Source organism: Protobothrops mucrosquamatus, unplaced genomic scaffold (genome assembly GCF_001527695.2).
Source record: "Protobothrops mucrosquamatus isolate PMUCROS unplaced genomic scaffold, P.Mucros_1.0 scaffold899, whole genome shotgun sequence".
NCBI classification, from domain to species: domain Eukaryota; kingdom Metazoa; phylum Chordata; class Lepidosauria; order Squamata; family Viperidae; genus Protobothrops; species Protobothrops mucrosquamatus.
Window position 1 is genome coordinate 154,937 of NW_015387151.1, and position 24,582 is coordinate 179,518.

Here is a 24,582-nt window from a genome sequence, read left to right on the forward strand (position 1 = left end):
AAAGGATTCTATTAAGCCTATTTAAGCCTGGATTTTCCCTCTTATGCTGTTGCAGGTGGCAACACCTAGTGGACTTTGACTAATCACAATAAGTTAGACTGATTTAAATCTGATGAAGACTTCCCTGAGAGGTCATTGGGAAATCTCAGAGCTATTAGCTAGACTGAGAAGTTGAGAAAACATGTTGAAAGAAGGCAGTGGCGAATCATTTCCATATTTTGCTTAAAAAAATCTTATGGATATGTCCTTGTAGTCATCAGGAGCAGGGTTTGACTAAGGAGGACTATGCTTAATTCCCTCATTCTTCTATATGCTGGCACTGATTTCCCTTCATCTACCTGAGCAGAGGTATGCAACAAATGAAGAAGTTAACTACATTTTACCACTGAAGATTTTAAAAGATGGGGACATAGTAGTATGAGGTGCTGCCTCCAAGCTTATTTCTCTTCAGTGATTGCTTTGGTAGTGAATGGAAGAGTTAAATCTCTTCACTTCATCTCTGAAGCAATTCCTGAAAGAATGAACTGAGACTCTATGGAGGTGGGGGGTTTTCTGATTTTTTTTTTTATCTTCCAGGGAAATAAGAATAATAGAAAAACAACTGTAATGTATTTCAAAAAATCATTTAAAAAGAATATCCTAAATAAATTTAGTTTATGATTTTGCTCAAAGTCTTAGTGTAACTATTGTCACTATTAATTATTGCTGTGCTTCCAAGACTATAATTGGACAGTATATATACTCCTTTGTAGAAGATACAGGTAATCCCCGAGTTATGAGCTTAAGGCTCGTTCAAAGTTACATGATCAGTGCTCCCTAGTATTTATGAGCAAGTTCCAAAATTACAAATATTGCAGCAGCATTGCAATTGTTCACCCTTACGAGCGACTTCAGTGGCATTGCAACATTCACCCTATTCCCCCCACTCCTCACAACTGCTTCCCCCTCCCTTCCTGCTGCACTGGACTCACTTACCTTGTGAAAATCCTCTTTGCCACAGTTTCTTTCCCTTTGAGGGAGAGGAGAGTCAGCTTGCAAATGCTTTTCACACCGAGAATCCATGGATCTGGAGTCTGTGATCTCGCGCGAGTGTTTGAAGTTGTGCCAAATCACTGATCTCAGAAACTTTCATTCTCTATGTGAAAGGTGCCTGTCTCCTGCTCCTACCCCCAACTCCTTTCAGCCTGAGGGCAGGCCTGAAGCCTTCAACTGAGGGAGAAAGCCAGGCCACTTGCACCCACATCCAGCCCACCAGAGCTCGCCACACTGGGGGAGAAAGTGACTCCATTGTCCCCGAAGCCTCAGAGGCCTTCTCCTAGCCACCTGGAACAGAGGCTGGGGGAGGCTTCTGCATGCCTCCAGAGGTTGGATCCAGGCCTTGGAGGCATCCTCCAAGCTGTTTGTGCCTGGAACAGAGATGGAGGGGTTTTCTGCATGCCTCTGGATCCAGAGGTTGGATCCAGGCCTCGTAGGACTGCTCCAAGCTGCTGCCGCCCGGAACGGAGCTTACAAGGCCTGGATCTAACCTCCGGAGGCATGCAGAAGCCCCTCTCCGATCTTCGTTCTGGGTGTAAAAGGCTTGGAGGATCCTTCTAAGGCCAGGATCCAACCTTCGGAAGCTCCGTTCTGGACGGCAGCAGCTTGGAGGATCCCTCTGAGGGCTGGATCCAACCTCCGGAGGCATGCAGAATCACCCCCCAATCTCTGTTCCAGGCACAAACGGCTTGGAGGACCCCTCTGAGGCCTGGATCCAACCTCTGGAAGCTCTGTTCTGGGCAGCAGCAGCTTGGAGCAGTCCTCTGAGGCCTGGATCCAACCTCCAGAGCAGTGTTTCTCAACCTTGACAATTTTAAGGCATGTGGACTTCAACTCCCAGAATTCCACAGCCAGCAATGCTGGCTGTGGAATTCTGGGAGTTGAAGTCCACATGCCTTAAAATTGTCAAGGTTGAGAAACACTGCTCCAGAGGCATGCAGAAGCCTCCCCTGATCTCTGTTCCAGAGGCAGCAGCCTCATGGCTCCAGAGTTGAGGGGAAGCAGGAGGCAGGCACTGCAAACAGCATGAGAATTCAGGCACCCATTCTCTGTGAAAGAGGATCGGTGCCTGAACTCACGCGATATTATGGAACCCAGGGGCTTCCATCGACTCCCCTGTCCCTCAAAAGCAGGAACCGCAGCAGAGAAGAGACAGATATTTTCAAGGTAAGTGAGTCCAGTGCAGCAAGAAGGGAGGGGGAAGCATGAGGTATATTACTGGGCTGGGGAGGCCTTGGGGGCCTGTTCCATCTCTAGGCCCCCCATGGCCTTCCCCACCCTGAGATACTTCATGTGCACTTAATGAGCTGCGTGCATTTTAATGAGCAAGGGAATGATCTCGTTCGAGGTACGAGATTCATTCCCACGAGTTTTCTGAGTTAAGAGTGAAATGTGCAGGTTCCATTACACTCGTAACTAAAGGACTACTTGTATTTAAATGAGTGATTCTATAGAATTCATTGAAATATTTGGAGATATGAATATTTAAATTGAAAATTTAAGTAGAGATTGTATTTATCCAGCAGTATGCAATGCTCAAATTAACATCCCTAAATCTCAGTGCAAAATCTAAACATACTGTGTTTCACAGACAGGGTGGATTTATTCAAAAGGGATATTATTACTTACCAGATAAGAAATCTGAAAAGACATTAGCCATTTGTTCAGTTGTAACGTAATATTATTTGATTCACGAGGATGCCTCCACATAGTAATAGACTAATAAGATCTCCAAAATTCATGTCCTTAAATTCAGCAAGTAGAACCTTGAAATTATGAATACTGTACTATAATTACTGACTTCTTGGCAAGGGGTAGAGCCAGGAATGGTAAGTTGTGGAACTAACAAATGATACTAATACTGAAATACTGATTTTAAAGGATGCAGCAGAGTGAAGCGTGATGAACGTTGCATGGACTGGAGAATACTAGAATAATAACAATTCTTATTGAACTTAGCAGAAAATAGACTGCTTTCCATAGTTCCATTCTCTCCCTCAAATATATGAACTTTGATCTTTTGAGAATGTGGCCTTTAGGTATATAATCTTTGAAGCCCAATTCAGTCAAAGAAGGTCTAAATATATTGTGATTTGAGCAAGAGAATTAATTAAACTTTAAATGCTTTATTTGGTATCAGTTGAATAAAATATATCACACATATGTTTAGTTTGGATTATGATGTTGCTCTTTGTGGGCTTTTCTAGATGGTTTTCCCTAAAGAATTTCAAATTCCTGTGGATAAGGCATTAGAACTTCTGAAAAACATGGATCACTTGAGGATGCAGCTTATATCCAATGTTCATCCACTCTTAGATGCAATTCATTCCCTGAAAAAGCTGAGGATGACAAGACATGCACCACTTTCTAAGGTTTGTTTTAAAAAGTGTTAATTCTTAGAAGCTAGAATTATATATATATAAAGAAAAATATCAGAAGTCTAGAAAGTGTATGATTTGCATAGAAGTCAAATTATCAGTTGCAACATATTATGGGAAGGATTCTTATTAGGAGATTAGAAGCCGCAATGTCACAGTGTTATGTTATGTTAATTTAATTTGTATACCGCCCTTCTCCCATAGGACTCAGGGCGGTTCACAGCATATTAAAAAACAAATACCATACACAAAATACAAAAATACAGAAATACAAAAATACAAACCCCAATAAAAGCCGAATTAAAAACCAAATATTGCCAGCTGTGTTTCCGATTAAAATTACTTTTAAAATCATCCCTACCTAAAATCCTCCCTAGGTCAGGCCCGCTTGCTGGAAAAGCCATGTCTTGAGGGCGCGGCGGAAAGTAAGGAGATCCGGAATCATCCGGATCTCGGGGGGTAGTTCGTGAAGGAGAACAAATAAATTTCAGCATTTGAGAGAAGAAATATTGACAATTTTTGCTTCTTTTTATTTACATTTTATTTTATCCTGTCTTATTTGTTTGTCTTATTTATTTGTCTGTCTTATTTATTACATTACTCTGTCTGTAAGCCACCTAGAGTCAGTGGTGAGATTTTTTTTTTTTTACTGGTTCTACCGAAGTGGTGCGAACCGGCTGAATCCCACCACTGCCTAGAGTCACTTCTAAGCAAGATGGGCAGTATCTAAATTTAATAAATAAATAAGTAGTTGCTTTAGTTTGGCAAGATTTTTGTCTCTAAGTGAAGGGAAAAAAACTGTTCAGAAGTAACTCCACGTGTCTTTCTTGATTCTTGGTGCCTGTTATCATCCTCTGGCAGCTGATAGTGGGAAGACTTCACTTGACCTCTGGATGGCTAGGGTGGGACCAGTAGCCAATGGAGGGTCTAGTCTACTCAGCTTCTAGAGGGCTAGAGCAAGACTGGTCTACTAAACATAAATGTGTCTGTGGTAGCCTTGAAGCAACCAAAAATTTGCCAAATTTCAATTCCATGGGAGTCATAGGTTCCAAATTTTGGATGCATTTTGTAAGTTACTCCATTTTGAGGTACCTTGGTTCAAAAACTGTTACCCTGTGATGCATTGTTTCACCCACTTAATGGTTACAAATATAAGAATTTTAATGATATACAGATTATTCTCTTGAAGAATACATCCATATTTGCCTTTTCTGCAGTCACACATCATAATGCTACTTCAATTGCATCATATCAAAGTTTTGTAATGATCAATAATTCCAAGATATTTTGCACAGGTTCTGTTGCCCTCTAAGCATTTCTTACATTTTACTTGTGCCTTCTATTACTTAAATGATGAGCTTGGCATTTATCTCTAAAATTTCATTTTGTTATTTTTGGCTCATTTTGTTTAAAATTTAGTTTCTGTCTTCCAAGACATTAGTTCTCCCACCCAATTTAAGTCATCTGCAAATTTCCTCCACCTCCTCATCAAAATTAATAAAAATACTAAAAAGTAGAAGTCTTGGGAATGAAACTTGTAGCACCCAGTGCCGCTTCCATTTTGATGAGTACTTGCTGTTTTCAAAGCAGCAGTCTGGCCTATACTTTAACAAGCTTTCAAATCAGAATCATGTTAGTACTTTGTGAAATGCTTTGTTGAAATCAAGATATACAGTATTATATCTTTACAAAATAAAGCGACCACCAAGAGAAATCTATAAAAACATATAGAGTTTAATCCGCCAAGCTTTCGTCAAGTGCACTTGACATCATCAGGGCTAAAAAGGCAAATGCCGGTAAAGACTTATATACAGCCATTCAACGCCTGCTTCCGGCTCCTGGAGCGCGTGACNGGCCCCAGCTGATCCTGCCGCACTTCGAGCGCGCTGCCTGCTTTGATGTTCGGCTCCTCTCCCTGAGCTTGCATCCCTTCGAGTGGTATTACATTCGTCATCAGGGTGTTAGGCAGATTCGATGGTGAAGCATTCTTGCTTTCTCTACATACGGCTCCCCCGCTGCTATACGTGCGTCTGTCTCTGAGAGGTGGGGGGGAATGTAAGTTGTTTCCTGAATTCTTACATGCACGGTGTCCGTTCTCCCTGCGCCCCGGCGTAGGTCGTTCTTTCTCCTTTTTGTTTCCATTCCCCTCCCTCTCCCTCCCTCCCCCACTGCTAATCTTGTATGGTTGGTGAGGCACTTTAGTGCCGTCCTTCTCGTAAGGCACCTCGGCTCCGTCTCTCTCGCGGGGTGCCCCCGCTCTACTTCTCTCTCAGCGGGCCGCCTCCGCTCTGTCAGGTTGACAGAGCGGTTGCCTTTTTAGCCCTGATGATGTCAAGTGCACTTGACAAAAGTTTGGCGGATTAAACTCTATATGTTTTTATAGATTTCTCTTGGTGGTCGCTTTATTTTGTAATGAATATTCCCAAGAGTCGTATTTTTGTTTTTATTTCTGAGTATTATATCTATACAGCATTTCCATAGAATATTGAGCAAGAAAGTTGATTCAGAAAAACAAACAAACTGAAGTCTGGTCTGGTAAAATAGGCTATTGACAAATCTATGCCAATATCTAGTATTACAGAACAGAATAACAGAGTTGGAAGGGACTTGGAGGTTTTCTAGTCCAACCCCTGCACAAGCAGGGGATTCTATATAATTCCAGTCAAATGGTTGTCCAATCTCTTCTTTAAAACCTATAGTGATGGAGCAGCCACAACTTCTGAAGGCAGGCTGTTAATTGTTTATTTTTAACAAATGTTAATTGTTTCTCCTTAGTTCTAGGTTGGATCTTTCCTTGATAAGTTTCCACCCATTGGTTCTTATTCTGCCTTCAGGTGCTTTGGAGAGTAGGTCGACCCCCCTCTTCTCTATAACAGTCTCTCAAATATTGGAAGACTGCTATCATGTCAACCCTAGTCCTTCTCTTTATTAGATTAGACATATCCAGTTCCTAAAATCGTTCAGCATATTTTAGGCTCCAGACCCTAATCATCTTTGTTGCTCGCTCTTCTCTGTACTGTTTCTAGAATCTCAACATCTATTTTGTTTTGTGGTGACCAAAATTGAATGGAGTATTCCAAATGTGATCTTACTAAAGCAGTTCCCTTAACAAAACAAAGGATTAAGAATAGTTGGTTTTTGATTAATTGTAATTCTGATTATCATTAACTGAAACAGTTCATCATTCCATTTCCTCTCTTGTTTTCTGTGCCTGTTAAAGTCTGCTGCCAAATTCTTGTTAGCTCTCCCTTTAATTTGAAATTGCAGTACATTTAACATATTATATTTTATTATTTCAGTTTTTGGTAGTTTCATAGAGTGGGGGTTTGTGTGTCAAAATCAGCAAGATGTTGGATGGAGTGCCACAATACAAACTTACTCCTTTTGAACATGCATGCAACACTGACATGTGCACAAAAGGGGCGTGGTTTGCACTACAGCATTCTTATTTTCATGTTGCCAATTTTGAAACTTCTATAAAGGCTGCTGGTTTCACAGTGAGTTGCAATGATTTAGGCATTTGTTGCAATGTTTTCAGCTTTGTATTTTTATAATACAATGATGACTTTTCCAAAAATAGTAGTATAGAGTTTGTAATAATATATACCATCAAATAAATATAACTTTTTCCATTGAAAGGAGCAGGAAATAACTAACTTTTTTTAGCATTTTAACAGCTGACATAGTTATTGTGGCATAATGTCCTATGGGATAAAATCAATTTTGTCTGACATATGAACAGTTATTCTGTTTAGCAGAAGGTAATTGTTGTAAAATAACAATATAAGAAAAAGATGAAATGCAAAGCCAGTCAACTGTGAAAATTACATTGTGCAAAATGACTGTTCACAAGACAGTTATTTTGATAGTGATAAATTGACACAACTTATTAGGATGAACAGTTGTTATCTTAAGTGGGGGATTCAGTAAGAATGCCTTGTGTAACTGAATATAGAGGACACTTTACAAGATAATACTTAATTTTATATTTATAAAGATTTACCCCAGTGGTACTTAGTGCATTTTCACTGAAATATTTTATCCTGTCTTGGTTACATTTATTAAAAAATTATCTATTATTTCATTATAGAACTTGCTCTGTTATTCTTGTATTCTTTATCCATATATATCCTTTGTGTAATAGATTAGGATTTGATTCAAAGTCATTTTTATGTGAATTTCCATTTTCAACCCATTTTGGCTTCCAATGTTAGAAGATACCATATAAGTATTGTATTCTAAGTAAATCTTAATGTCTCTATTTATTTTTACCTTGGTACTGCATGACTCCCAACTGACTCTTAGTGACCCATAGTGTAAATGACAAATATAAATAGATAAATGAAAAAATACAATAAAGGAAATAAATAAAATGGAAAATCAGTACCACTAGCATCAAAATATGCACATATGATAAACACATCTAACAAGGGATTCCATCCATCCTACATTAAGGAGCCTGGGGAAACGGCCAGATTATAATGCCTTTCTGAATGACATTAGGGAGTTCTCTGGATCTCAGTTAGAAACCCATTCCAAGGTTCAATTAATTAATCACCACCTTTGACTTGCTTTCTTTTCTATCATTGTGTTGTCTGTTTATTTTCACAGGCTTTGTTTGAGGCTAGCAATCTAACAATAAATAGCAGAATGTTGAAAACTATATCCAAAACTTTCTGCAACCATGAAATCACTCCCTTGTTTTTTGAATCTCTGCTACCTGATTTTGAGGAGCAGAATGTTCACCATCCTTCTGCAGATGAAGATGAACATATTCAACATATTATGAAGAAATATAGTATTCCATCTGATACTAGTAAGTTTGGCTGTTGAAGCAAAATCTAATGGGATCCTTTCAGTGTAACCAAGCAGAAACAATGTTAGTGAGAGTGTGGGATAATTCCATTTTACTTCATTATATTGTTTTCAACATCACAATATAATCAGCACAATTAAAACTACACAAAACCAAGTTCTCTTCTTATTTATTAGATCTTATCATTCTGTGGATTGCTGTAAAATACAGCAAAGATATCAGGATCCTTTTTTCAATATAATTAATTTGCAAAGACTTTATAACTTCCTAACATTTTCCAAACTCCTACAATGTAGGATAAAAATGTCAGTTCAAATATTATTCTAACTTCATAATTAATATTAAAATTGTGCTGTGTTTTTTTCTTGTTTAAAAATAATTATGTGGACAAGATTTCATTAAGAACACTGAAATAAAAATTAACCCTTGTTTTGTGGCTTACTCCTACTTGGATATATAAAGACAGTCCAGTGGAATGAAAAGAGCTTCAAGTAGGAAGCAGAATTAAATCTATCACTATGACCATGGAGAACTTTGCTGTCACACTGACTTTGATGGGCTAATAGTCTCACTCACTGTGATAGTTTTGCATGACTGTGAGAGCAGTCTTTGGCACAGCAAAATGCTATATAGATGCAAGGAAAAACTGACAATGTACTGGCAGGTAGTCCTTCCAAATTTTCATTTAATCTTAACAGAAAGACTTTTCCTAAACATTAAGTCTTTCTGGCTGAGTTAAGCAAATGGAGATCTTTGAGGAGGGTAGTTTTGTCAAAAGAATTACATCATAACCACAAGGTTATGAGAGGATTCATCAGGATCCTAACAGACCAGTGTATTTCACTGAATTAGGTATGCTTCAGTTGGTTGGTCTAATATTTTTCTTGTCTCTTCCGTAGCACCATTCTGCTTATCATTGTTTCTGGACTTAGTTAAGACACCTTCTGGAGCTTTAATTTGGTCTTTCTTAAAGCCCATGTTGCGTGGGCAGATTTTGTATTCTCCAGATACTCCTGAAACACGTGCAATCATGGAAAAGGTAATGCCATATTAAATAAAATTAACAATTCACTATTATTAGAATATTCTTGATAAATTAGCAGAAACTGTTTTGAAGACCTGATTGGTGAAAAATTCTATTAGTTTCTAGAATATGTAACTTGGTGGGTTTTACAAAAGCAGCAACTCAGAGATTGCTTTTAAATGAAATGAGAGAGGAACTTAATTGGGGAATAAACTAAATTTTCTAAGTTTTAAATTAGGAACATTTATAGTAGCACATTTGTCTTCGGAGCTATTGTTATCTTATTAGCAATAGTCCCTTGCTTTTATGATAACATGAAAACAAAACTTTGTGCTAAAAGCTTTAATCTTTAAAATAACTTCTTTGCCTACCTACAAAATATATTAATGTTTGATTTGTTTGTTTCAATTCTATAAGTCCAATTCAACATTGAAACTGATGGCTGATTTAACACAAAAAGCACAGGAGTGGTTGGACCGTTCACCGTTGCTCATGGATTCACTAACTATATTAAATGACACTCTTCCAATGGTGAAGGTATGAAGCATCATTTCATATATTGACTATTGTTAACTTGTTATTCTCTTTTTTATAACAGTAGTTTGGTTTAATTATTATTCTACAAATTCAGTGTGCAGATCATATCCAGAAAATGCAGTAAATTATATGGTGAAATATTGAGATATATGAAAATAATTATATCATGGTTCCAACAGAGATGAATAAAGCAGAACTGCAAGGCTTGAGAATTCCTCAAAGAACAGGTTTATTAGTTACAAAGTATTGGCACGGTCAAAAGTGAAACCAAGTCTGAATACACAAGTAACAATTTCCCAATACAAAGTTAAATGTCCCACTTAAAAAAACTATGCAAGCAACTATGTTCCCTAATATGATTATTTGGCGGGCTTTTTATGCAATGCCCAGTTCCGAGTCTTGGGAGCAGCCGATGACCTTGGTTCCCATGGGACAGAAGATTATTTTGATTAATGAAGCACCTGGGCAACCCCCTCCCTCTGTTCTATGTGGCAACCTAGAATGAGAAGAAAAAATTGCTGCAGCCATGCTCATTTGTAGAGTAGACAGTCGGCCCCTCTCAAAAAGAAAGAGTCTCCTGTAGGGGAAACAAAAAGTAGGTTAAGCTTTTCCTTGAGGCTTGAGAGGATATTTATCATAAAATTGTTTTATTAACCTGTCCACTTTCACATTGGTACTGTAACTTTCCCTTGTACAACCTAGAATCAAGAATTCATTTTATTTCATAATGTGTCTCCCCCTCTACCACTACTGGACCCGGCGGCTTCTTTGGAATAGGTGTTTCAACAGACTACAATGAAACACAGGGTGGACTTTTCCCAACAGTCGTGGAAGTTTCAATTCCACTGTAACAGGTTTTATGATTTTTGTGATGGGAAAAGGACGAAGGAACTTTGCCCCCAATTTTCCACTAGGTAACTTTAACCTTAAATATTTCATTGAAAGATAAACCAATTGCCCAACATAAAAAGGGATTTGAGGGAATGTCATTTGTCTGCCTGCTCCTTGTAAACTTTGGTAGCCTTGGTCAATGCTTTCTTCACATTCACCCAAACCTCCTAGAAAGATGTCACCCATTGATCCAAAGTCTGGGAAGTAGGAGGCTCCTGGGGGTACTCAAGCATAGGTACAAAATCTCGACCCGTTACTATTTTAAATGGGGTGAGTCCAGTGCTATTGTGCACAGTATTGTTGTAGGCTACCTCTGCGAAAGGCAGGAGGTCAGCCCAATTAGTCTGCTGGTAATTAATGTAGCATCTGAGGTACTGTTCCACCATTGCGTTAGCTTTTTCAGCCACTCCATTTGTACTTGGATGAAAAGCCGACGAAAGCCCCTGAGTTGACCCAATCGGTTTAACGAACTCTCTCCAGAACTTTGCAGTAACCTGGATCCCCTTGTCAGAAATAATCCACTTTGGGGCTCAATGGAGCCGATATATGTGTTTCAAAAACATCTTGGTTAGCTTCTGGGCAGAGGGAAGTCCTGAGCAAGGGATGAAATACGCTTGTTTAGAAAATAGCTCAATTACAGTCCATATTATGGGGCTTCCCAGGACATCTTTTCATTGTAGCGCAGGTAGCACAGCACCTCACATAACTCTCAACGTCTCTTTTCATCCCTGACCACCAGAATTGCCTCTGCACTAAATGCAATGTTTTCAGGAATGCAAAATGACCCACCTACTTTGCATCATGACTCTTGCTGAAGGGCTTAGAGTCTGAAGCCATCTGGGAGGTATAACTTAGAGCCTTTCCAGGCTAATCCTCCCCTAAGGGTTAAAATAGAGTTGTTGTCTTTGAACCAGGTGTCAGTCTCTAATTGTTCCATAAGTTCCTTCAGTAAGCAATCGTCAAGACCAGCAGGTGGTTCTTGTGTTTGCGATCTAGTTGTTATTTGAGAAGCAGATTGCAGCAGGGGAATAATGGAGTTGATTACTTCCTCCCAGTGACTTTTGAACTGGGGCATTCTAGACAAGGTGTCAGCCAAAAAATTCTTACCCCCTGGGAAATACTTTAGGGTGAAGTTAAAATGGTTGAAGTATTGAGCCCACCAGACCTGTTTTGGGGATAATTTGGGGGGGGGGGTTCAGAGCTTCCAAATTTTTATGATCAGTCCATACTTCAAAATGTATCTCCCCCCTTCCAAAAATGATGCTAAGTTAGTAATGCCCATCGTACTGCAAAAGCCTCCTTCTCCCAAATGGCCTAACTCCTCTCCGTGTTGGTTAGCTTCTGGGAAGTGTAAACACAGGATTGTAACTTCCCCCAGTCATTTTTTTGTAAGAGAACAGCACCCACAGCCATGTCACTTGCATTGGCTTGAATGACGAATTGCTTTTTAGGATTAGGGTGCTTGAGAACAGGTTCGGCTGCAAAGAGTCTTTTTAGTTTCTTGAATGTCAAGCGGATGGCAAACCTAGCACAACAGTCATGAGTCAACAGGGTGAACAGCAGCGGACTTAGGGCGCAACCTGAGGAGAATCTATACGCAAGAAAATGGTGTTAGAAATATTTGTTCCAGCTCGCACATATTGGGGCCTGTTAGTAAGAAAATCAAGAATCCAGTTGCACGAAAGAGTGTTTAAGCCTAAAAGACTCTACTAGATGCTAGGGAATGATTGTGTTAAATGCCGAAGTTGACAAACAACAAACACGCGAGTATTTCTTTCCTCTAAGTCAGTGATGGCGAACCTTTTAGAGACCGAGTGGCCAAAAATCTCCCCAGCCCGCCCTCCGCCCCTGCCCCACCCATCTGCAGGGCCACTCACCCCCTCCATGGCCCGCTGCAGCAGATCGCCCAGGCGGCCTTGCAGTGCCATGGCAGCCACACCCTATGCCCTCACCCCGCAGCATCATCTGTACGCGACGGGGCGCAAGGGTGGAGTCTTGTCCCTATTGCCCGGCTGCCATGTCCTTGGCTGCGCTGCTCTGCGTGGGCTGTGCCTGGGGGAGACTCTCCTCCGGAGGGGCTGCTGGTGAGGAGGGGGCTGTGGGGGGAGGTGGGGCTGGGGCAATGGCATGCGTGCCCACAGAGAGGGCTCCGAGTGCCGCCTTTGGCACATGTACCATAGGTTCACCACCACTGCTCTAAGTGCTTCAAGCTCAGATGGAGAAATAGCATCCTCCATAGAGTGATTTGGTCAGTAAGCAAACTGAAGTGGGTCAGATGCTGGCGGGAGGCTAGATACAGTAATGTCCTTTATCAGCTTCTCAAAACATTTCATAATGATGGATGTCAGTGCAAATGGATGGTAATCATTGAGGCTTGTAATTGTGGAGGTTTTTGGCACTGGCAAAATGATGGCCATCTTAAAACCCGATGGGACCACTGCCTGCTGCAATGAGAGATTGAAAATATCTGTGAGAACACAAGAACACAACATCTGCGCATTCCCTAAGAGGGGAATAAATTGGCGGTAAAAGTTAGCAAATCCCAGAAAGCTTTATGGGTGTGAAGGGGTTGCCATTCCAATACAGCTTTCACTTTTGCAAGATCCATTTATATCCACTTATTTGAAATTCGGTACCCTAGATACTCAAGGCATGTCTGGTGAAACTCACATTTAGAAAGCTTTGCATACAGTTTAGCCTTCAGTTTCCTCAGCACTTCACAGACCAATTTAATGTGCTCTTCCATAGTCTCAGTGTAAATGAGAATGTCACCAAGATAAACCAAAAATCCCTTATACAGATGACCATGGAGCACTTGGTTGATTAGCTGCATAAATACAGCAGGAGCTCCTTGTAGTCCAAAAGGCATCACTTTAAATTGGAAGCTTCTCAGGGAGTAATTGAAGGTGGTTTTCCATTCGTCCCCTTCCTTTGCCAGGTGGGCTAACATGTCCTTCATTAAGGGGAGGGGGTACATGTTCTCTAGGCTGACAGCGTTCAATCTTTTAAATCTACACATAATCTCAGCAACCCATCTTTTCTTTGAACAATACAGGGGCTGCTACACAAGATTTTACTGGTTGGATGAAGCCCCGGGCCAGGTTCTTATCAATGTACTCCCTTAACTCTTTCATTTCTCTGGGCATCATTGAGTACATTCTTGGCTTTGGGAAATTGGCCCCGGGTAAGATTTTGATGGCACAGTCTGTAGCCTAGTGAGGGGGGAGGACGTCACATTCTTTCTCACTAAAAGCTTCAGCTAAATTGAAGTATTTGGTTGAGACAAGCTGGATTCCAGGCAGCTTCTCTACAACAGCCTTTAGTGTTTCAGGGTGTTCTTCCTGAGCCTCATTTATGGTATCGTCCTTTGTATCACGAGGGGTGGCAGGGGGAAGGGACCCACCCACAATCTTAAATTCCTTACTCCATTCTCCCACCAGATGGTCGGGTGCCACTTGTAGAGCCAGACCAGACCCAAAATTACAGCTTCAGTCATTTTTGGAACCACCACAAAACAAACGATTTCCCAGTGCCGGCCCATTTCCAACCGCACTGGTTCTGTCAGGTGTGTGGCAGGTGCATCGCCAATTAGGGACCAGTCATCTTGTTCAAATCTTGTAGCTAGAGGTAATAGCTTTGCTCGAATCCCCAGCTTGAGCACTGTGGGTAAATTAATTAGGCACTGGTGCAACCTGAGTCTATTAACACATTTAAGTCCATTTGGGCCCTGGTTTTGGGTACTATTGGCAGGGATGGCAAAAGGTGGGATGGGTTGACTTACCATTGGATCCCTTCCTCCCTGGGGGCTTTTCATGGCTTAATGGATGCAGCCGGTGTGCTTCTGGCCTGGGGGTTGGATGGTGGCACTCCACACAGTGGTGGGATTCAAATATATGAACAACCGGTTCTCTATGTGGATGCCGCTTCCAGAAGTCCGTTCTGGGCCTGGGCAACAAAAAATTAGCTACCGGTTCTGCCGAACTGGTGTGAACTGGCTGAATCCCACCACTGACTCCACAGCATGGTGGCCCATTTGGCCGCATTGGTAGCATTTGATTGGAGCTCTAATGTGCCTAGGGGGGCTGGTGGCTTGGGAACAGCACCCAAAAAGGCGCTTCTCCTGGATGCGCAGCAGCTTGGGTTCGGCTGTACCTGGTTTTCTGGGGCAATCCAATTCGATGTCCAGCATCACCGCCTTGCTGTAACACTCACGCAGTTGGTTAGGAAAGCCTTTAATGATGCAGGCTTGGAGTAGGTCGCGGTCTAGCCCCTGCTTGAAATAGTTGATCAACAATTGTTCTGGCCACTGTCCTAGCTGACCAGCAACTCGCCTGAGTTCATGAATGTATTCCTTAGTGGGGTGGCCTTTTTGCTTCAGACGATGGATTTCTTTCTCAACCAACAGGGCTTAGGATTCGTCTTCAAAACAATCTCTAGGTTGCTCCATGAATAGGTTAGCATTCTGCAGCTCAGGAGCCCCTTCATCATGGAGGTTGGTCACCCAGTCAGCCACTTCCCCCTCCAAATTGGCTGCCACAGCATTCACCATCTGAGCATCATCCAGGTAGGCATAAGCATAGCGATCTAGATGAGCCCACACTTGATTCAGGAAGGATAGCTTCTCAGGTCCCCATCAAAGGTGGGTTTGATGGGAGGCTTCTCAAACTGGCGGGGCCACCTGCTCTTACTGCTGAGCTGCTTGTTGGTCCTGAGGACATGGCCAAACCACCCTCCGGATTTCCCTTGGCCGAGCTTCTGGACTGGTAACCCAAGGCAGCAGGCTTGGTTGGGATACAGGGCTTGACATCACCACGGCTGGGGAATAAGTGAGGCAGCATGAGCTCCTGCAGTTGGGCTGGGACTCCAGCAAGGGGGGGGGAGATATGGGTAGCCCTTGGTATTCTCCCCCATGGCACTCACACCCTTTTACCTCCAATTATCTTTACTTCCAACATTACATTCATGGATGGAAATGAGCCAAAAATAACTTAGAATAAGCAAATGAGCCTTTATTTCTATAAGTGTGTGTGTGTGTGTGTGTGTGTGTGTGTGTGTGTGTGTGTGTGTGTTATATGTATACAGCTAGATAGAAACAGTGCTTTTTTTCTAAAAAAAAAAAAGTGCCAGAACTCACACACGTCATACAACCTGCCTTGCCTACCCTACAAGATTCCATCCCAAAAAGGTGCCGGAACTCCGTTCTGGGTGTTCTATGAGAAAAAACGTCCTGGATAGAAAGATAGAGGAAAGGGTGGTGGGATTAAGCAAAATAAACAAATCTTGAACCTAAAATGATGCACCACTGAGATCCTACTGCATATGTCAACGCTGCTAATATTGAATATTCTTGCTTTGACAAAATATACAGAACTTCCTGGTATTTTTAGAGTTAATTCAGATGATGGGGGGGGAGGAGAAAGATAGGACTGTGCGCGAGAAGTGAACGGAAGTGAATCTTTGCCCTCCAAGTTAATTGGAAGATGTGAATCATGACCCCAAAATAGGGGAGGGGAAATGCCTGGAATGTTATGTGCAAAGGGAAGGGAAATTCAGATCTTGGCATCCATCATGCTGTGCTGACACGTCTCTGCTAATAAAGGGTTTTTTGGTTAAACCATGCCTGAAAATTCTTTGAAGTGTTTCATTAGTCAGACACATGACATCATGCCAAGATCCACAAATCTTTTAAACTAATTACGAAGTCCCGGACCTCGGTCACTATTCCTAATCTGAAGGAGATAGATGACAAAGATCTGGGGAAGATCTCATTATGGAAGGAGAAAGATGGCTTAAGGCCAGCCTTTCAGCAGCAGCAGCTTCCCCAGAAAGTGGGGCGGCAGCCAGCCAGCCGAAGGAGAAAGAATTCTGGCAGATCTCCCAGCTGAGAGCAAAGACTTCAAAAGCAGAATGCAGAGATAACAAAGTTTTGGGTGAGTCACTGGAAAGATTTCAAAACCCAGAGGTGAAAAGCAGAAATCAATTCCTGGAGATAGGAGCCTATACCCCTCCCATGGCCCAGCAGAAAGCCTGTCAGAACCTGTCTTCCCCTGCCAGGGACCCCAACCCTGAAGAGAGAGGGAATTCCAGTCTGAGGCATCTGCAGCAATGGGTAGATGGGGTTCCCCAGCACATGGATGGTCAGCGATTTCTGAGCTTGCCACAACTAATAGAGGCCTTGCAACAGTTTGGGGAAGCCAGGAGATCAGCAGCTGGTGGGAAAACGACCACAGCAAGGAGACTGGCCACAGCCCCCAAACGTGCAACCCCTGGACACCAATCTGTAGCCAGGATGGAGCCAACAGCAACAGCCCCAGTGGGGGCCGCAACAGCCTATAATGGCACCCCCTTTCAGAGCAACCTTCGATGGGGACCCAGAGAAGCTGATTTTTTTCTCAACCAAGTGCATTCTCACTTGAATCGCTGGGCCTATCTCTACCTGGAACCAGGTGCCATGGTCGATGTCATTGCGTCCAACCTAGAGGGAGAAGCATCTGAATGGCTGAACAATCTATATAGTGAGCAAGCCCCCGAGCTGGGAGATCCCCACCTTTTCCTCCTAGGACTGAGAGAAAGATTTGAGGACCCATCCATAGGCCTCAAAGCAGCAGAACAATCCACAAACTAAAACAAGCCGGCAGGTCTGCCCTGGAGTACGTGCGAGAGTTCCGCAAGACAGCAGGTTGAACAGAGGGGTGGCCTGAGCAGTCCCTAATCCATCACTTCATCGAGGGATTAGACAATCATCTCTCTCAGGCCTGCATCTATCGAGAAGTACCTGATCGGCTACAGGAGTGGTACCAGATAGCAGTGAAGCTAGATGTTAAGCTCTCTCGCTATAAGAAACCTCCCCCACACGAACCCGAGCAGCAACCAGAGCTACTCAGACAGCAATCACCCCCACGAAAGCTTTCAACTACTGCAATGGCTGAGAGACCCAGGCCACCTACACACCCATCATTTAAGTGTTTTTGGTGTGGACAAGAAGGACATCGAGCGGTCACCTGTCCAGTCCCCTACCCCTGACTGCAGAGCAGACCAGAAACAGCAATGAGAAAGAAACCTGCTCAGCGGCTAACGAGATAAAAATCCAACCAGCTCACGCAGGAACCTGTTGCCCGGATTATACCCCCCACGCAGGAGAATGCCGAGACTCCGGGTGGACCCGCTCCTGCTCTACCCTCCTTTGACAGCAACGATGAAGGAGAGAACGACCCGATGGTGAGTCGACAAATCCCACCTTTTTCACTGGCCGCCAAACTTATAATCCCTAAGTCTGGGGCACAAATGGACTTAAACGTGCTAATTGATTCTGGATGCACCCGCTGCATTATTAGTCTGCCGTTTGCCATGAAAATGAGCATACGGGCAAAACAGCTTTCCAAACCAGTGAGGTTTGAGCAAGCCGATGGCTCCCTGATGGGAGGGACTCTTGTCACACAATTAACCGAGCCCTTATGCCTAGAAACAGGTGCACACTGGGAGTTTATTCACTTCCTGGTGGCTCCAAAAATGACTGAGGCGGTGATCCTAGGGCTAGCCTGGTTAGACAAATGGAAGCCGTTTATCTGGTGAGAGAAAGGAATGAGAACCGTGAAACTACCTATAGGGCTTAATCCCCCCATTGATTCAACAGAAGTTGCAGGGCATCTTAGGCCACCCAATGAGCGAGCGCACATGGCCCCCCCCACCGCCCCCAGGCAAGCCAGTCATCCCCAATGAATACCGGGACCTGGCGGAGGCATTTAGTGAAAAAGAATGTGATGCCCTACCCCCTCACAGACCCAATGACTGCTCCATCGAACTGGTGCCAGGACCCAAACTCCCATGACCGAGAATGTATGCTATGTCCCCCCTCGAAATGGAGGAGATGCAGCGGTACGTGAACAAAAACCTAGCGAGAGTGTTCATTGAACGGGCCAAATCCACTGTGGGAACCCTGTGTTGTTCAAAGAGAAAAAAGATGGGTCTCTTCATCTCTGCGTAGACTATAAGGGTCTCAACGTTGTGAGTGTGGAAAGCAAATACCTTCTCCCCCTCCTAAAGGACTTATTAACCCATCTGGCTAAGGGGAGTGTCTTCACTAAATTAGACCTGAGAGAGGCATACTACCGGGTGAGAATAAAAGAGGGAGACGAGTGGAAAACTGCCTTCAACTGTCCTATGGGGAGCTATCAGTTCAAAGTCATGCCATTTGGACTACAGGGGGCCCCAGCTGTATTTATGCAGTTGATTAATGAGGTCCTACATGATCACTTGTACAAAGGGGTTTTGGTGTATCTTGATGATATCCTGATATACAGCACGAATATGACTGATTACATAAAGCTGGTGAGAGAAGTGTTAAAGAAACTATTGAATGCCAAGCTTTATGCCAAAGTATCGAAATGTGAATTTCACCAAACCTGATTAGACTATCTTGGCTACAGAATTTCCAACGAGGCTATTGAAATGGATCCAGCCAAGATGAAAGCTATAATTGAATGGCAGCCCCCAAAGACTACAAACAGCTCCAGAGCTTTCTGGGTTTTGCCAACTTTTATCGTCAATTCATCCTCTCTTTTGCCGAGATTGCCCTACCCCTTACAGAACTACTCAAAACAGGCAAAGGAGGAGGGAAGCCACGACCGGGCCAACCACTAGCATGGACAATGGGCTGTCAAACAGCTTTTGAGAATTTAAAGAGACTATTTGCTGCTGAACCAGTCCTAAAGCACCCCTGCCCGGGGGAACCCTTTGTGATTCAAGCTGACGCCAGCGATGTGGCAGTTGGAGCGGAGGGCACCTGAGGATATTCAGGTATTGGGCTGAACTCTTTTCCTGTGGCCACTCTGAAAGGCGTGTAGCCGGTGCTGCTGTGCACAGAATTATTGTATGCCACCTCCGCAAAAGGGAGGAGGTCAGTCCAGTTCGTCTGCTGGTAAGAGACATAGCATCTAAGATATTGCTCCACCATTTTGTTAGCGGATTCTGCAGCCCCATTGATGGCCGGATGAAAAGCAGATGATAAACCTTGAGATGATCCAATCAAATTAAGAAAACTCTTCCAAAACTTTGCTGTGAACTGCACCCCCCCGCTTAGGGGCTCTATGCAGCCGGTAAATGTGTTTCAGGAACAATTTGGTCAGTCGTTGGGCAGATGGGAGCCCTTTGCAGGCTATGAAATGAGCCTGCTTTGAGAACAGGTCTATCACAGTCCAGATGACAGTATTTCCTCTACTTTCAGGTAAGTCTACTATAAAGTCCATAGCTATTTCTTCCCAGGGTTGAGAAGGGTCTGCCACCGGCTGCAGTAACCCGGGGGGCTGGTTTCCCTGGGATTCTTTTCATTGTGGCACATACAGTACAACTTTTTACATAGTTTTCTACATCCCGTTTCAGCCCCGGCCACCAAAATTGCCAGCGGGTGAGGTGTAGGGTTTTCAAATATCCAAAGTGTCCAGCCTGTTTTACATCATGGCTGTGTTTGAGAGCATTAAGACAGAGGGCTTCTGGCAAATATAGTTTCCCCCCTTTGTAAGCCAAGCCATCACGGCACGGTAGGGAGGTGTGATTATCTTTGAACCATTGATCGGTGAGGAGCTCTCGTTTTATTTTCTTTACTCCAGGATCATCAGGATTGGGGAGGTGTAAGTTGAGCAGCAGTTTGTGGATTGGGGATAATTGCCTCGTTAACCTCCTCCCATTCGCTTTTGTATTGGGGTAACCGGGGGGTGGGATTGTTAGTTTTGTTTTAAATGGTGTTCTTACCAGACTGTTTAATTATTTTGCACAGTTCTTGAACTTTGTTAATTTTAATATGTAATTGTTTAGCATAACATTTTACATCAATTTATGCTATATTATTTTATGGAAAAGAGTGCAATCTAAAGGTTTCATTTCCTCCACAAATTAGTGAGATTTTACAAACCTTTTGCTGGACTATATTCTCTTTTCTAACTACTATGATATGAGAAATAAGAGAACTGAAATATTTCTGTACTATAAATCACAATATGTCTGAATTCAAAATGTAAAATTCAGAAATATTTTTTTATATAAATCAGTATTTAATCCCAAAAATATAGCTATGGCTTCTATTTTCTTTGGGTACCTCATCATATTTACTATGAATTTGCAATCAATATTGCTATCTTTTTTCATATAATAGTAGTGGATGAAATTCATGATAGTTAATAAAGCACATTCAGTATAATAAGGCTGATATATAATCTTCCAGTGTTTTAGGATTGTGAGAATTATCTGGCAGAAAAATGCAAGTCGTCTTTATGGCTGAATGAAGCAATACTAATGTTTTTGTTCCAAATAATGCCTCTTAGAAAATTTCACAAAACTGTTGCTTGTGAAGCTATTAGGAACAGAGTATTAGGAAAGTGAATTCCTTCCTGTTTTTGAAAGAAATTATTTTTATAACTGTTTCATGGCAGCATTTCTGTGGACTTCACCCTGGTTTAGATATCATATATATCATATCATATCTCATATTTGATATCATACATCATACTTGCACTTAATTAAAAACTGATTTACGGAGAGAGTTTTACTTATGTGAGTGCACTTGATTCCACTGATGTGAGTGCACTTGATTCCACTGAGTTATCAACACCTGCAAAACGTATAGAGAAACAAATCTTATGAGGAAATGTTGTGTCAGAAATACAGGTAGTCCTCATTTAATAAGTCCCTCATTTAGCAACCAATTGCATGGTTTTTTTAATGACCAGTAGTCCTCACATTTATGACTTTCACAGGTCTGTAAAGCAAGGGAAAGCTGAAGTAAGATAGTAAAATCATGATGTTTTACTTAGAAACTGCTTTGTTTAATGACCAAGTTGCTGGTCCCAATTATGGTCACTAATGCCTGCAGAGAGCTTTTCTCTATAATTTTGCATGTGAATGTAGCTTGATAACTACCACAAATATTTATTTTATTTGTGGTATATAACAAAATAAGATTAATTCTGAAGTGATCTACATAAGAATAGCTAATCGCATGATTTGCTTTCAGCTCCTAATTAGTCTGAGCTTCCTTCCTCCTTTCCTTCCTTCCAGTAATAATTGTTATTACAAACAAGATAACAATAGTGCCAATAGTAATAGGTACCTTGGGTGCAATCCCAAAACGTCTGGAACACCACTTGAATACCATCGGCATTAACAAAATCTCCATTAGTCAACTGCAAAATGCAGCTTTATTTGGAACAGCTTACATCCTGTGATGATACCTTTAACGCTATTAAACAACACTATTTGCCAATCCTGGGTCCTTGAGAAGGACTCTAAAGATAGCTAAGGTGGATAAAATGCCAAATCCAGTCTAAACATCTGGCTGACTGTACGAACAACCATAATTTTAATTCTTAAAGTTTGGGCCCTGATTCTTAAGTTGAAAGAACGATTTATTGGGAAATATAATAATAATAATAATAATAATAATAATAATAATAATAATAATAATAATAATAATAATAATAATAATAGTAATAATAGTAATAATAATAGTAGTAGTAGTAGTAAAGTTGGAAGGGACCTTGAAGGTCATCTAGTCCAACCCCCTGCTCAGGCAGGAAACCCTATACCATTTCGGACAAATGGCTGTCCAGTCTCTTCTTAAAAACTTCCAGTGTTGGAGCATTCACCGCTTCTGGAGGCAGGTTGTTCCACTGGTTAATTGTTCTCACTGTCAGGANGGTGACCAAAACTGGATGCAGTATTCCAAGTGTGGCCTTACCAAGGCATTGTAAAGTGGTATTAACACTTCACGTGATCTTGATTCTATCCCTCTGTTAATGCAGCCTAGCACTGTGCAATTTTAAAAAATAGCTTAATGTATTTGAAGTTAAATATTAAATAGTCTCATCCTGTCATTTGGCAGAATACATTGCAGAATCCTTTTGTACAAGTTTTCATCAGAGTCATGGTGAAGCTGGATGCTGTTGAACTGTTAAACCAAATTAATGAACTGGGTAAGTTATTGCATACCTTCATTTTACCAATCAGGTACAGTATAGGTTCTTGACTGAATAGTGATGGTACTGTAGTATATGATGAATGTGAAAAATAAGAATATGAGGAGTGTGAGCCTATAAGGTTTATTCTTCATAAAACTTGAAAGACTGAAAATAAATTTAGAACAAATGAGCAGAGGGTTTTTTCTTAAGTGACTAATCTGGGAATTCTAAGCACTGAGATAACAAAATAACAAATTATACTTTGGGTCATAGTTTTCAATTTCATATTATTGAATTAGAATGACTATCTTTTCAGGATAGTGACATCAAATGAGCTAAAGTAGTTATTTAAGTCCAGTTCCGCTTCATGTATATATTAGTTTTTAAAGTAGCAAATGCACCACCAGCTATTTCCTTCTGTAGCTTGGGGTGAAATTTATCTGATCCTGTAAATTTAAATTCATTTAAAGTAAAGGGTTAGTCCCCAACCATGTTTCTACCAATCTCAAGCTACAACACTATTAAATCAATTTGCTAGAGGGACAGATAGATTTTTGTTGGAGAAAATGGATCAAATGGAAGTTGAATAGGTTTTCCTTTCTTTTGTTTCCTTTCTTCTCTTCACTGAGCTGTAATATACCGATTCTTCTAATATACTGATTCTTCTAATATATTGATTCTTTTCTTTCTTTGTATTTTGAACAAATCACAAAAACCCTCTATTTCTATTATTGATAGTAGATGCCCCTCAAAAATGCCATTGCTAAATTAATTCCTTTGAATTTCTGAACAGAAATATTTTTGACATATGAATGATCATTGTTAATATATAGTCGTCTTCTTCTTCTTCTTCTTCTTCTTCTTCTTCTTCTTCTTCTTCTTCTTCTTCTTCTTCTTCTTCTTCTTCTTCTTCTTCTTCTTCTTCTTCTTCTTCTTCTTCTTCTTCTTCTTCTTCTTCTCCTCCTCCTCCTCCTCCTCCTCCTCCTCCTCCTCCTCCTCCTCTTTCTCCTCCTGAAGGAAGGACAAGAAGCAATGGATGGAAACAAATCAAGGAGAGAACCAACCGAGAATTAAGGAGAAATTTCCTGACAGTGAGAACAATTAACCAGTGGAACAGCCTGCCTCTAGAAGTAGTGGCTGCTCCATCATTAGAGGTTTTTAAGAAGATATTGGACAGCCATTTTGCTGAAATCATATAGAGTCTCCTGGTTGAGCAGGGGATTTGACTAGAAGACCTCCAAGGCCCCTCCCAACTCTATTAAATATTCTGTATTCTGTAACTCAGGGTCTCTAGTTTGATTTAGTAGTTAAAGCATCAGGCTTGAAACCGGGAGACTTGTGAGTTCTAGTCCCACCTTAGGCATGAAAGCTAGCTGGGTGATCTTGGGCGAGTCATTACCTCTCAGCTTAAGTCACCTCACAGGGTTGCTCTTGTGGGAAAAACGGGAGGAAGAAGGCATAATAGATATGTTTGCTGCCTTTAGTTGTTCATAAAAATGTGGGATATAAAATAAATAAATAATAATCATAATAATAGTGCACTGAACCAATTTCAAAAATACTTACAGTTTCTATTCTTTAACTGAGACTTTATTTCATGTCCACCCCCTTCAGCATTCACTTTAAAGACACAAACACATTTTTACCAAAGCTTGTAAACTACAACCATCTTGTATCAGCAATCTATCGTCTAGACAATTCAGACCGGGGTTCAGAAAACCAGAATTTCCTACTGACATCATTTGTATATCTTTTCATTGTCCTATAATATATTGTTTTCCCCTTGCGGGTCATCTTTGTTGGATTGTAAAGATGGATACCACCTGAATCTTAGGTCTTAAGCTTTCTGTTATGATTTTCAAAAGCCATGGAGATACAATGGTAAATGTTTTTGTAGTACCATTTGCCTCTGTATCTTTGGCAGAAGTTTTTCCTCTCACACCTTTATTCCTG

General features: G+C 41.5%; 1 protein-coding gene across 1 annotated transcript in view; it reads left to right on the forward strand.

The window, feature by feature from the left end:
* Window positions 1–24,582, forward strand: part of ABCA12 (ATP binding cassette subfamily A member 12) — a 226,544-nt gene that overhangs the window by 80,055 nt on the left and 121,907 nt on the right. Inside the window, 5 exon segments of the mRNA XM_029284752.1 lie at window positions 3,243–3,407; window positions 8,025–8,229; window positions 9,129–9,268; window positions 9,671–9,790; window positions 22,554–22,644. Coding sequence (XP_029140585.1) covers window positions 3,243–3,407; window positions 8,025–8,229; window positions 9,129–9,268; window positions 9,671–9,790; window positions 22,554–22,644 — 721 coding nt within the window.